This window comes from Anser cygnoides, chromosome 10, assembly GCF_040182565.1.
Source record: "Anser cygnoides isolate HZ-2024a breed goose chromosome 10, Taihu_goose_T2T_genome, whole genome shotgun sequence".
NCBI classification, from domain to species: domain Eukaryota; kingdom Metazoa; phylum Chordata; class Aves; order Anseriformes; family Anatidae; genus Anser; species Anser cygnoides.
This window is the reverse complement of record NC_089882.1, coordinates 18,858,386-18,872,567: the sequence shown is the minus strand read 5'-3', so window position 1 is coordinate 18,872,567 and position 14,182 is coordinate 18,858,386. Positions and strand designations below refer to the sequence as shown.

General features: G+C 55.8%; 1 protein-coding gene across 1 annotated transcript; it reads right to left on the bottom strand.

Annotated features, from left to right (window-relative positions):
• Nucleotides 1-981: 981 nt before the first annotated feature.
• LOC136791648 (PHD finger protein 7-like) lies at nt 982-3,757 on the bottom strand. The gene is made up of 9 exons (XM_067003391.1): nt 3,715-3,757; nt 3,296-3,387; nt 3,101-3,202; nt 2,714-2,838; nt 2,360-2,522; nt 2,163-2,269; nt 1,958-2,071; nt 1,690-1,808; nt 982-1,163 (listed from the first exon to the last, which is right to left on the bottom strand). Exons 1-9 carry the CDS (start codon nt 3,755-3,757, stop codon nt 982-984), a joined length of 1,047 nt encoding a protein of 348 aa, XP_066859492.1.
• Between the last annotated feature and the right edge of the window lie 10,425 nt (nt 3,758-14,182).

Below are 14,182 nucleotides of genomic sequence, written 5' to 3'. Positions count from 1 at the left end.
TCAACAGCAGCCTTGCGAAGCCCATGCATGTGATAAGGCCCCGTGGTGCGTTATGATGCCCAAGTTCAACGTGGGTGGGGACGGCAAGGAATTGTAACTGCGTGCAATTGTGGTTGTGCAACAATCACACCTAAGCATGGTTTTCACTTGGATGTGGGAGATGCAAGCTTGTATCGTACTGATTCTGACCTGAAAACTCATGGGCCTGCGCTAATGAATGCGCAGTTAGAAACAGAGGGGTGTTTTAATGGAGAGAAACAGAGGGGTGTTTTAATGGAGTGCAACTTTGGAATCTCACAGGGAAAGTTCATACTACAATTCGTCAAAGACACTTTAATTTCGTGGCTCCTAACTCTACGTGCCATAGTCTACAGGGTGACGGTTGGCTAATAACTGGGACATGTGCAGCCCAAACGACATGTCTGGCTGTGTAGATCGTAACCCCTTCTGGACAATGTGATTAAGCCAAACGTGCTTACTGGAATTGCGTTGCTTTCCTAATCAATCTAATGGGGGGGAGGGAAGGAAGCAGGGAGACACGGCTTAGTCGTGCGAGTGAGGCTGAAGCCGACGCGCGTGTGATCTCTCAGCACAGATGGGATTGGCAGCAAGCTTTATTGTGATGGCGGCTGGGGACTGGAGCCAGGACGTGGGGCTGGAGCACGGCTGCTCCCGTGGCGTTGTTCAGGCCGGCCGTAGGGATTTGGGGCCCGATGTTGTAACTGGGAGCGGCTTCGCATCCGGACTGGCCCGGCGTGGCTGGAGCGGCTGCTGCGTTCAGGCACCGGGGAATCGCTGGAGGACCCCAATGCCGTTTCGCTTTCAAAGCTGCTGCTGCTGCTGCCCTGAGCACTGGGGGTTGTAGCACGTCTGCTCCCACGCCGTCTTTGGGTCTGCCTCTGGGTATTTGGGGCCTGATGTTGTAACGGGGAGCGGCTTCTTGTCCGGGCCGTCCCCTGCTGGCTGGAGCGTCGTCTCCGCCTAGGCCCTGGGGATCCACTGGGGGACCCCGATGCCGCCCCCCTGGCAGATCTGGTGCTGCTGCTGCTCCCAGCACCGTTTTCTGGTGCGTGGCTGCTCCTGCGGCGTCTTCGGGGCCGGCTCTGGGGATCTGGGGCTGGACGTTCCAGCGGTGAGCGGCTTCTTGTCCGGGGTCGCCCCCGCTGGCCGGTGGGGTGTCTGCCTTCAGGCACCAAGGAGTGACTGGAGGTTCCTGGTGCCCTCTGGCTGGCCAAGCTGGGGGTGCTGCTCCCAGCGCTGGGTTCTGCAGCACGGCTGCTCCTGCGGCGTCTTCTGGGACTGTGCCAGGTGTCTTGGGCCTGATGTACAGGCTGGCAGATTGTCCCCTGTTCTGTCCCTGGCCTTCTCCTCTCAGTCTCCTGGGAACTGTGGGATGGCCCCGGTGCTGCCTGGCTGCTGGTGCTGCTGAGGCTGCTCCTTTCGGGTGCTGGGGAGCCACGGGAGGGCCCCAGAACCTCTGGACTGGAGGTGCTGGGGCCGGCGAGCCCCAGATTGCTACTGGAGGCTGTAAGGGGAGACAGGAAGGTGAGTGGGATGGACTTCCAGACCCACGGCAGTAGAGGCTCTGACCCGTCCAGGGTCAGAGAGACTCTGGCAAGGCTGCCCTGAGCTCCTGCAGCCAGGCCTGGCCTGGCCACAGCCCAGCAGCATGAGGCCTTTGCCACTTACCAGTGCCCACGCCAGCGCAGCTGTCGCACTCCCAGGTGCCTGTGCTGTTGGTCAAGTTGGAGCAGCGCCGGTGGGTGCCTTCGGCAGCACAGGAGCGGCACAGGAGCAGCTGCCAGGGCCTGGGGAAGCAAAGAGTTGTGGGTGTGAGGACAAAGTGTCTGAGCCAGGGAGTGGCTGGCACATCCCTTGTGCTCTGTCCTGGCTCCCCCAGCATGTGCTGAGGCTGAGGACGTGGGCAGAGCCCCAGATGGCTGCTGAGGCAACTCACCCCTGTCCCTCCGCCTGCTCCCTGCCTTGTGGGTAAAGGCATTCACTGACATCACAGCGCTGGTGCCTCTCTTGCAGCGATGCAAAGGCGTTGCCGTCCTCCCAGGTTGGTCCTCTGCAAGAGAAGGGAGGGAAATTGTCCAGTCCCTGGCCATGCGCAGCGCTTGTGCCCTCGTGTCTAGAGAGCAGGGCAGAGGGACACCAACCTGACTGGGACTTGGATCCCCATGATGGACATTTCGGAACGGAACTCCACCTGGTTTCTGCAGATGGGGCACTGGAAGTAGAGAATGCCTGCACTCACAGCTTGTCCCTGCAGAAGAAACACATGCGGTGAGAGGTGAGCGGGCCCTGGTGCTGCTGAGCACCTGCCGTGCGCGCAGGGTGAGGGGAGGGCTCCTACCTGGATGCAGCCCCGGTGGAACCAGGCGTGACTGCAGGCTGGGCACACCATGGTGTGGTAGGACTTGCTGTCCCCCACAGGGTCCATGCAGATGATGCAGATGGTGTCCTGCTCCGGAGCTGCCTGCACTGCCTGCTGAGGGCGGTGCTCCCAGCAGAAGGACCTGGCGGGGAGAGGGAAGGGAAGGGCAAGGTGAGAAGTGCTGGGCCTGCCGCGGTTGTGGCGAGGAGGGCAGAGGAACGTGAAGGAGCCCCAGGCCCATCCAGGCTCTGGCGCTGCCTCCGGCTCTGCCAGGCTGCTGGGAAGCACCAGCGTGGGGTCCTCTCTTGCTTGGCTGCTGCTGGCAGCCCTTACCTGTACTGCCCAAAGAACTGGGTGACGCATTCTCCCTCCGAGGCGCAGGGGAGATGGAAGCTGCGTTCACAGCCTGTCTCCGTGCAGGTGATGGTGGCCCCTCGCTCGCCACAAACGAAGCATTGCTGAAAAGAACACAGCAGCCCCATTAGCACCAGGCTCGATGCCGCCACCGCTGGCCCCACACCCCTGGGCAGGGCAGGGCACAGGGTGCGGGCGCTGCTGGGTCACGCTCTGCAGACCCCCCTGGCGGACAAGGCTCGTCTGCCAGAGCAGCAGTTTGTCCCGGAGCAGGTTGGAAAGGCTGGGATTGCTGCCTTGGGGTCCAGGCTAAGCTCGCGGGAGCATCTCCTGGCCCAAACCTCCCTGTTCCCATCAGGTCCTCACCTTCTGGGATGCCCGCTTGATTGTGTGCTGTATATCCTCCAGTAAAAATCCCAAAATTCCGTCGTGTAGTGATCCAAGCCGATAAAGGCCATTCGCAAGAGACTATAGAATGGAAAAAAGCAGGATCTCGTTAGGGGTCATAGTTGAAGGGACCGTCCCTGGTGGGATGCTGACGGGAACCCTGGGGGAACTCACCAGGCAAAACGTGTGGGCACAGAGTCCATTCCTTTTGTGTATGGGGCCGCAGATGTTCGGGTCAGCATCTGCCCGGCCACACAGCATGCATGCTGGAGGGGAGAGAGCAAATGGCACAGCCATTGAGCACCTTTGCGGGGCCAGGTGTCCCTGAGGGACTGTCCCCAAGGGCCTGTTCTGTCCCTGCCATGCTGGCTGATGGGCAGGGCCAGAGGCTGTGGAGGGGAAGGAGGCACAGCAGGCACAAGGGTCCCAGCAGGCACCCACAGCCCGACCTGGGCCCCCCCTGCCAAGGAGCAGAGGGGCCCTGCCCCGGGGTGGTTGGGGAGCCCCTGCCTGCCCCTGCCTCCCCTCTCGGCCACAGGCAGCCCTCCCAGCCCCTCCCCGCCCTCCTGTGGGACGGGATACTTTTCTCTCACCTTGCTCCCTCGAGTCGGGAGCCTTCCGCTTCATTTCAGACATGGTGCACTTGGACAGCGAGCACTTGGAGAGTCACTGCCCCAGCGGTGCCGGGGTTTCTCCTCCACACGCTCCTCTGCCGACCCTGAGGGAGAAGCAGGACGAGGGTGAGTCTGCAGCACGGGCCCGAGGTGTGCAACCCCTCCTCCCTCGGCAGCCCCCGGCAGCCCCCTCCTCCCTGCCCTCTCCCCAACTCACCAAATCGCACTGAGGCACGGCCCGAGCCCAGCAGCCTTTTATATGCTCCTCGCCCCCGCGGGTCGCCATGGCCAGCCATTGTGACATCACCACCGCACGCCCCCCGTTTGGGCAGGGACGCCCAAAGCTACCTGGCACCCGCTGTGACAGAGCCCCCGCCTCACAGGGGTGGCTGGAGGTGCCACGCTGGGGCCTGGGCCCTCGGCACCCAAGCAAGAGGGTGGCCGCTCTTGCAGCCGGCACAGGCTCAAATGCCGGGTCCCGCGACACGCGGCGGAGAGGAAGGATTGCTTCCCTCGGCCTGCTGGCAACGCTCCCCGTGCCACAGGCAGGAGCGGAGATGTCCCTCGGACAGGGCTGCAGCCCTGGAGTGGCGGCGCCTGCACCGCACCTTTGGGCCAGCATTGCCGCCCTCCGGGAGAGCCGCAGGACACCTGGCGTTTGGGTCACAGCTTGCTCCCTCCTCACGTCCTTCTCCTACAGAGTTTCTCGAGAGCAGGGTGAGACCAGAGCTCGTTGTCTCCCCCAGACATCAGCAAGAGACGTTACAAAGCCAGCGGTCTTAATCGTCTTTACTGCAGTTGACAGTCCAGTCTGAGCCCTGACTCCTTTCGCCAGCTCTCACCATCAGGGTTCAAAGCCTCCTAATTAGAATCACAGAATCGTAGAATCATTAAGGGTGGAAACGTCCTTCAAGATCATCTGGTCCAACTACCCCTACTACCAATGTCACCCACTAAGCCATGTCCCTAAGCACCATGTGCAACCTTTCCTTGAACACCCCCAGGTGACTCCACTACTTCCCTGGGCAACCCGTTCCAATTCCTGACTATTCTTTCTGAGAAGAAATTGTAGTGGGCTTACTTGGCAAGTTCTGGTAGCAGGGGCCCATAGGGGTGGCCTCTGTGAGAAGAATCCAGAAGCTGCCCCATTTTAGATAAGGGCCCTGCTGCTGTCCAGAGCCAAGCCAATAAGCGACGTTGTTTGTGTCTCTGTGAGAGCATATTTAAGAAAGGGAAAAAACTGCTGCGGAACAGCAGCTGGGAGAGAGAGAGGAGTGAGAAACAGCCTTGCAGACCCCAAGGTCAGTGAAGGAGTGGGAGGAGGTGCTCCAGGCACCACAGCAGAAGTTCCCCTGCGGCCTGTGGTGAGGACCATGGTGAAGCAGGTTGTCCCCCTGCAGCCCACGGAGTACCACGGTGGAGCAGGGTTCCACGCTGCAGCCCGTGGAAGAGGCCACGGTGGAGCAGGTGGACCTGCACTGAAGCAGGCTGCAGCCTGTGGAGGACCCCCGCCAGAGCAGATTGCGGGCCGGAGCCGCAGCCCGTGGAGAGGAGCCCACGCAGGAGCAGGTGACCTGGCAGGAGCTGCCGCCCGTGGGGGGCCCAGGTTGGAGCAGTGTGCTCCTGATGGATGGACCCCGTGGTACGGACCCGTATCTGGAGCAGTTCTTGAAGAGCTGCTGCCTGTGGGAAGCCCACGCAGGATCACTTTGGGAACGACTGCATCCCACGTTGGAGCAGGGGAAGAGAGTGACCGAGAAGGAACGGCAGGGACAAAGTGCTACAGACTGACCACAACCGCCATTCCCCCATTCCCCTGCTCCGCTTGGTTAAAGAGGTAGAGGAGGGTGGATGGGGGGAAGGTGTTTTGGGTTTCTTTCTTTTGTTCCTCACTTCTCTAGCTTGTTAGTAATAGGCAATAATTCTTAATGTCTCCCTTCTCTGAGTCTGTTTAGCCTGTCACAATAATTGTTGAGCGATGTCCCCATTCTTATCTCAACCCTTGAGCCCTTTGTATCGTTTTTTCTCCCCCTTTCCTATTCAGGAGGGGGAGTGAGAGAGAGGCTGCGGTGGAACTTGGCTGCCCACCCGAGAAAACCACCGCTAATTTCCAAACTAAACCTCTGGCGCAACTTGAGGCCATACTTTCTAGTCCTATCACTAGTTGTCTGTGAGAAGAGGCCGACCCCTAGCTCCCCATGACTTCCTTTAAGGTAGATGTGGAGAGCAGTAAAGTCTCCCCTGTGTTTTCCGTGTTAAGATCCCACTTTCGGATCCAAAGCTGACAAAAGAGCAAACATTAGCGGGGGTGGGTACAGTAAGCCCCCAAGCCACCACGACAACACAACCCTTCCCGTCACCCAACCCCTCTCTAACCCCTCATATTTATAGTACTTAAAATGGGGAGGGAGGGGGCTTTCCTCACAAATAAGGCTTTGCACCTTAAAAATGCAGCTCTGCACCTTACAGTGCACCTGGGGGCCCTAAAAATAAGGCATTGCGCCCTGAAAATGACAGCCTGGGCCGTAAAAGTGAGGGTGTAAGCAATAAGAAGCCAGCTTTGTCTCCAGAGAGCAGTCTCAGGGCCCTGAACAAACGGGCTTGGTCCCTACAAAGGAGCCCCTGGGCCTGCAAACTGAGGGTTTAGGCGATCAGAAGACGACTTGGGATGCCAAGCGGATGTTCTGGAGCCTGAAAAGAAGGCTTTGGAGCCTAGAGAGGAAACACGGGGGCTTACTAATGCGGCTTTGAAGACTTAAAATGGGGAGGGAGGGGGAGCGTGGGGAGGCCTGGTCGTCAAGGTGAGGCTTTAGACCTGGACCCTGGGCCTTTGGAGTCTCTGGCTCACGGACTGGACCCTACAGTGATGCTTCGGTCCCTCCAGATGGGTGTTTGGACCCTTAAAGGAGGCTTTGGGCCCTCAAATTGAGGCCTTGTCTCCTAGCGTGAGGATTTGGGACCCGAAGAAGCGGGGTGTTTCCTCACAAATAAGGCTTTGTACCCTAGAAGGCAGCTCTGCACCTCACAGTGCTACTAAGGGGCCCTAAAGATAAGGCATTGCGCCCTGAAAATGACAGCCTGGGCCATAAAAGCGAGGGTGTAAGTAATGAGAAGCCAGCTTTGTCTCCAGAGAGCAGTCTCAGGGCCCTGAACAAACGGGCTTGGTCCCTACAAAGGAGCCCCTGGGCCTGCAAACTGCGGGTTTCGGTGACTGTGTTGGGTCTGTCTAGGACGGAGTCACCTTTCCCTGCAGCAGCCCACACAGTGCTGTGCTCTGCGGTCGTAGCTGGAACAGCACTGGTATCACTCCAGCGTTGTGTCTGCTCCCACGCCGTCTTCGGGTCTGCCTCTGGGTATTTGGAGCCTGATGTTGTAATGGGGGGCAGCTTCTTCTCTGGGCTGTCCCCTGCTGGCTGGAGCATCGTCTCCGTTTAGACCCTGGGGATCCACTGGGGGACCCCGATGCCGCCCCCCTGGCAGATCTGGTGCTGCTGCTGCTCCCAGCACCGTTTTGTGGTGCGTGGCTGCTCCTGCGGCGTCTTCGGGGCTGGCTCTGGGCATCTGGGGCTGGACGTTCCAGCGGTGAGCAGCTTCTTGCCCGGGGTCGCCCCCGCTGGCTGGCGGGGAGTCTGCCTTCGGGCACCAAGGAGTGACTGGAGGTTCCTGGTGCCCTCCGACTGGCCAAGCTGGGGGTGCTGCTCCCAGCGCTGGGTTCTGCAGCACGGCTGCTCCTGCGGCGTCTTCTGGGACTGTGCCAGGTGTCTTGGGCCTGATGTAAACGTGGGCGAATTGTCCTCTGCTCTGTCCCCTGCTGCCTGGTGGGGCTGCTGCTCTCAGTCGCCTGGGAACTGTGGGGTGGCCCCGGTGCTGCCTGGCTGCTGGTGCTGCAGCTGCTGCTTTCGGGTGCTGGGGAGCCACAGGAGGGCCCCAGAACCTCCGGACTGGAGGTGCCAGGGCTGGCGAGCCCCAGATTGGCACTGGACGCTGTAATGCAGGAATCGCTGGACGTTCCTGGTGCTGCTTCACTGTCAGAGCTGCCGCTGCTGTCGCTGCTGCTCTGAGCACGGGGGGTTGTAGCACGTCTGCTCCCACACCATCTTCTAGTCTGCCTCTGGGTATTTGGGGCCAAACATTGTAATGGGGAGCGGCTTCTTCTCTGGGCCATCCCCTGCTGGCTGGAGCATCCGAGGCGATCGGCTCCGGGGCAGACGCGTTCTGCAGCGGATCGGGGGATCGAGACAGGCAGGGCTTTTTTTTCGGCATCGAGGCCACCCGAAGCAGCCGAGGGAGCCGCCAGGACCCGGCAGCCCTCACGAGGGAGGCTGACGAGGTGTAGGCAGAGCCAGCAGCGCCGCCTCCCCGGCCGTTCAAAAGCGGCCCGTGGGGAGCGCGAGCGACAGCAGAGTTGAATGTGGGAGATGCAAGCTTGTATCGTACTGATTCTGACCTGAAAACTCATGGGCCTGCGCTAATGAATGCGCAGTTAGAAACAGAGGGGTGTTTTAATGGAGTGAAACTTTGGAATCTCACAGGGAATGTTCATACTACAATTCGTCAAAGACACTTTAATTTCGCGGCTCCTAACTCTACGTGCCATAGTCTACAGGGTGACGGTTGGCTAATAACTGGGACATGTGCAGCCCAAACGACATGTCTGGCTGTGTAGATCGTAACCCCTTTTGCCAATTAAGCCAAACATGGTTACTAAAATGTTGTTGTTTTTCTAATCACAGAATCACAGAATGTGATGGATTGGAAGGGACCTTGGAAGATCATCTAGTCCAATTCCCCTGCTGGAGCAGGAACACCTAAATCACATCACACAGGAACGCGTCCCGGGGGGTTTTGAATGTCTCCAGAGAAGGAGACTCCACGACGCCCTGGGCAGCCTGTTCCAGTGCTCTGTCACCTCACTGTAAAAAAGTTTTGTCTCATTTAAGCGGAACCTCCTATGTCCCAGCTTGCACCCATTGCCCCTTGTCCTATCATTGGGTGTCACAGAGAAGAGCCTGGCTCCATCCTCCTGACACTCCCCCTTTACATATTTATAAACATTAATAAGGTCACCCCTCGGCCTCCTCTTCTGCAAGCTAAAGAGACCCAGCTCCCTCAGCCTTTGCTTGTAAGGGAGATGACCCACTCCCTTAATCATCCTTGGGGCTCTGCACGGGACTCTCTCAAGCAGTTCCCTGTCCTTCTTGAACCAAGGGGCCCAGAACTGGATGCAGTATTCTAGATGTGGTCTCACCTGGGCAGAGTAGAGGGGGAGGAGAACCTCTCTCAACCTACTAAGCACATCTCTTCCAGTACTCCCCAGGATACCATTGGCCTTCTTGGCCATGAGGGCACAGTACTGCCTCATGGTCATCCGGCTGTCCACCAGGACCCCCAGGTCCCTCTCCCTTTCACTGCTCTCCAGCTTATACTGGTGACTGGGGTTGTTCTTGCCCAGATGCAGGACTCTACACTTGCCCTCGTTATATTTCATTAAATTTCTCCCTGTCCAATTCTCCAACTGTCAAGGTCCTGATGGATGGCAGCATGGCCTTCTGGCATGTCAGCCACTCCTCCCAGTTTAGTGTCATCGGCAAACTTGCTGACAGCACACTCCATTCCCTCATCCAAGTCATCGATGAATATATTGAACAACACTGATCCCAGCACCGACCCTTGAGGGACTCCACTAGATACAGGTCTCCAACTCGACTCCATCCCATTAACCACAACCCTCTGGCTTCTTCCCTTCAGCCAGTTTACTGTCCACCTCACTACCCGATTGTCCAGACCACACTTCCTTGTGTAGCTGTGAGGATGCTGTGGAAGACAGTGTCAAAGGCTTTACTGAAATCAAGATAAACCACGTCCACTGCCTTTCCATCATCTATCCACTCGGTTCTATCCTCATAAAAGGCTATCAGGCTGGTCAAGCATGACTTCCCCTTGGTGAAGCCGTATTTACTGCCCCTAATGACCCTTTTATCCTTGATATGACTAGAGACAACGCCAAAAATAAGTTGTTCCATCACCTTACCAAGGATGGAGGTGAGGCTGACTAGTCTATAGTTATCTAGGTCCTCCTTCTTGCTCTTTTTGAAGACCAGAGTGACATTTGCTTTCCTTCAGTGCTCAAGCACCTCTCCCGATGCCCACGACTTACCAAAGATGATGGAGAGTGGGCTAGCAATGACTTCTGCCAGCTCCCTCAGCACCTGCAGGTGCATCCCCTCAGGACCCATGGACTTGTGGATGTCCATCTTGCTTAATTGGTCCTTAACCCAGCCCTCATCAACCAAGGCAAACTCCTCCTTTATTCTGACTTCATCTGGGGCCTCAGGGGTACAGAGCTCCTCAGGAGAGTCACTGGCATTATAGACAGAGACGAAGGCATTCAGTAACTCTGCCTTCTCTTTATCTTCTGTTGCCAGAGCACCCACCTCATTCATTAGTGGGCCTACCTTGCCTCTAGTGTTAGTTTTATCTGCAATGTATTTGAAGAAGCTCTTTCTGTTGTCCTTGACCCTTCTCGCAAGGTTTAATTCTAAGGAGGCCTTAGCTTTCCTAGTTGCCTCCCTAAATCCTCTGACAACAGCCTTATATTCCTCGTAAGTGGCCAGCCCCTCCTTCCATGATCTGTAGACTGTCCTCTTCCACCTGAGTTTGCCCAGCACTTCCCTGTTTAACCATGAAGGTCTCCTGGCTCTCTTTCCTGACTTCTTACCTGTTGGGTTGCTCTGTTCTTGAGCTCGGAAGAAGCAGTCCTTGAATGCTAACCAGCTGTCTTGGGCTCCTTTTCCTTCAAGTACCTTGTCCCATGGAATTTCCCCTAGCAAATGCTTGAAAAGGCCAAAGTCGGCCCTACTGAAGTCCAGGGTTGCGATTCTGCTCGGTACTCTGTTCCTGCCACATGAGATCCCAAACTCCACCGTCTCATGGTCGCTGCAACCAAGGCTGCCCTCAACCTTCACCGTTTCAACCAGACCCTCCTTGTTAGCGAGGACAAGATCCAGCAGCGCTCCTCTCCTAGTTGGCACGTCCACCATTTGCATCAGGAAGTTATCATCAATACAATGAAGGAACCTCCTGGACTGCGGATGGCTGGCTGAGTAGGCCTTCCAGCAAATGTCAGGGTAGTTGAAATCCCCCACAATAACCAGGGCCTGTGATCCTGGTTCCATGGTATTCATTCTACAAACATTGCAAAGATTCTGGGCAGGGCTTGTGGCCTACCATTTCAACGCCGAGGAGGTTCTGGCTTTGCAGCTCTAATGTTTTCAGGAGCTTGTCATTGCAGCTAGGAGGTACGTGTGCCATATCATGTCTCACTGCCTGTGCATTTTGATCTAGAGATTTAGCATTGAACTTCCAACACAACCATTTTCCTGTACATAATAAGTGCAGAATGTCTAACCTGTTCATCGCAAAACCAGCGAAATTTCCTAAGTCGGTACATGTGCTATACCTAAACTCAGGTGTTGCTGAACTATACAGAGCTATTGCTGGCATTTCTGCTGTGCTTGAAATTACCCAGAATGCTACTGTGGGTGCTTTAAAGAGTATACAGTAGACTGATTAATTTGGTCTCACAATTGGCTATCCGATATTGTCTGTCCTTGGACTACATTTTAGCCTCACAAGGAGGTGTTTGCGCATCAATGAATATTACCTGTTGCTTTTTTGCTAACAAATCCAAACAGATCAAACAAGATGTGAATATTTTTCAGTGACAGATCTGTACCTCCCACCAAATAGCCCAAGAACAATGTGTTCTCGAAGGCCTGTCAGCTGACATGGCTGTGGTTTTGGCTACCAGGCCTCCAAACACAGGTGCGACATATCCAAATGATGTTGGTCCTCATTCTGACTGTCAGATTTGTGCTTTTCTGCGTTTTGTTTTGTATCAAATAGCTATTTGTTATCACTCTTATCTGAACTGGTACTGTATACCCATGTCTCAACCAACAAACACTCTCAGGAGTGACACCACTGGACCTAACGGGGACATGCGTCTCCTCCACCTCGCACATTAGGAGGCAAGAGAGATGCACCAGATATGGTGTAGTCTCATAGTGATACACAAGTGGTCACAGGCCAAGGGATGGAGTGATGGGAGCAGCCATAAAGGCAGTCTGGTTATAAAGGGGAAAATACTAACACAAATGGCCCGCTAAAACACTGGCAGAAGATGTCTGAGAACTGCTAGCCTGAGAATCTGGCCCGGGACAAGGCCTGTGAATGAAAAGTGTCCTTGAAAAGCACATCTGGCATCTTTGACGTGCAGTTGGGTACCTAAGAAACAGAGGTGTCCTGAGATACCACTGGTATGCTCAAAACCAAGGAACTGTACCGACAACGTATAGTCCAGAAAAGTGAAAAATAGTCTGGAAAAAGGGGAAAAAGTCCTGAGAAAGTATGGAATTGTCAACTGTTGTTGGCTGTTCTATCTGAATGAAAAGACAGTCTGGGAAAACTATAAGTTGCTCTGAGAGAACGGAAAAAAGTATCATTGTCTATTGGCTGTCCTGGGTGAAAAACAGAAATTACTTAGATCTATTGGCTGCTCCAGATGGTTGTGCACACTGACAAGGGCTAGGAAAAATGGGAAATATGAGTGCCAGGGGACAGGGAGATATCCCTGGGGGAGTACATACCAACACTCCTTCCAGAAGGATAATAAGAAATTGGAAAAATAATTGGCCTTTTGGAAAGGCCCCTTTTGCGTCTCCTGCACCCAAGCTACTCTGACTACTACCTGTTACTGTTACTAAGAGCACAGTCCAAACGCTTCTTAAACTCTGACAGGCTTTGTGTCACGACTACGTCCTTGGGGAGCCTGTTCCAGTGCGCGACAACCCTCTCGGTGAAGAACCTCTTCCTGATATCCAGCATAAACCTCCCCTGCCACAGCTTGACACCGCTCCCTCAGGTCCTGTCGCTGGTCGCTAAAGGGAAGAGATCGGCGCCTGCCCCTCCACTCCCCCTCGTGAGGAAGCTGTAGGCCGCGATGAGGTCTCCCCTCAGCCTTTTCTTTTCCAGGCTGAACAGGTCAAGTGACCTCAGCCGCTCCTCGTACGTCTTCCCCTCTAGGCCCTTCACCATCTTCGTTGTCCTTCTCTGGCCACTCTCCAACAGTTTCACATCCTTTTTGTACTGTGGTGCCCAGAACCGTACACAGTACTCGAGGGGAGGCCGCACCAACACAGAGTAGCGTTGCAGCGCTGTGATCACCCACGTGTGCCACTGGGACGGAGCATGTCCAGAGTGCATTCAGCAGCCTGCTGTTCACTATCCCTTGTGAAAAAGGAGAGAAAAGTAAGCTTCAGGAGTCAGGAGGTAAACTCACACCATTCATTTCAAGTACAAGCAAAAAATTGATAACTACAGGAAAACAACCTTCCAGGTTGCAGATCAGCACGGGGGAAGACAGCTTCAGGAAGCCATTTACCTTCTCACTGTCTTCACTGACGGCCCTAGACACCAGCATTATGGAGCGCATCTCCGCAACAGGGGGCTCCTTCCAGTTTGAGCTGCTCTCCAATGCAAGTGGGAGGCTGTACAGTCGTCCCCTCGCGTGAAACTACGTACTCAGGAACGCTGCTCTGCTACTTCCAGATAAAGTTACTTCAAAAGCTGGATGTGAGGACCCAATTTCATTTCCAAGGGAAATAAAAATAAAAATAATAATGCCACCACTGCACTTCCTGATGTCCTGCTTGTACCTGGAACGTTCTCTGTAGCTACTACATCTCTTCACTGTGCTGGAGAAGATGCGGGGACAGAGAGGCTCGCAGACACAGCTCATCTAGGCTAACTCACAGCCTCCTTAAGGCTGTATGCCTCGCAGTAGCTTTCCTTGTGCAAAACAATCCCTGGTGCCCCACAAAGCAGCTTGCCTTACTTGTGGGTGCCACGGAGCCCTCAAATACCAGCCTTGCGGTCTCACAAGCAGGATTGTGCCGGGTTGGCCGGTGCAAGAGCAAACGGACTGCCCAGCAGTATCATCGTTTCCGAGGAAAGCATTAATCCGAGAACCCGACAGGCCGTCTGCCCTGGAAGAGGAACTCCCAGAGTCCGATGGGACAAAGACAGGCAACACCACGTCCTCCAGCACCACACGGCTGGAGAAAGGGCACCGCGACATGAGTTTCTGGCGGAGTCCTTCGTTCTGCAGGAAAGGCCCTCCCAAAATCTCGCCTCGGCTCAGGGATTCACTCGCTTTCTGCCCCACCACGCCTCTCTCAGCACGGCCACTGCCACTGGAGGCAGTCGATCTCAAGCGAGGCGAGGGGCGCTCACCCCGCTCCACAGCGGTCCTGCTTGTGCGAGGCGTGTACAGCCCGTACCTGCGACCTTGGACTTCTCCGGCTCAGTGCTCAGCCTGTAGTTCTTCCTTGAGAGAGCAGGCCCAGCACCTCGCGACGTCATTCTTCACAGGCACCGGTGCCAGAGC

Excerpts from the sequence above, each read along its gene's own strand:
- LOC136791648 (XM_067003391.1), bottom strand. The coding sequence starts at position 3,757 with ATGTCTGAAATGAAGCGGAAGGCTCCCGACTCGAGGGAGCAAG. Across the intron at positions 2,523-2,713 it reads CAGTTCTTTGGGCAGTACAG|GTCCTTCTGCTGGGAGCACC; the intron begins GTAAGGGCTGCC and ends TCTCCCCGCCAG. Across the intron at positions 1,809-1,957 it reads GAGCAGGCGGAGGGACAGGG|GCCCTGGCAGCTGCTCCTGT; the intron begins GTGAGTTGCCTC and ends TTGCTTCCCCAG.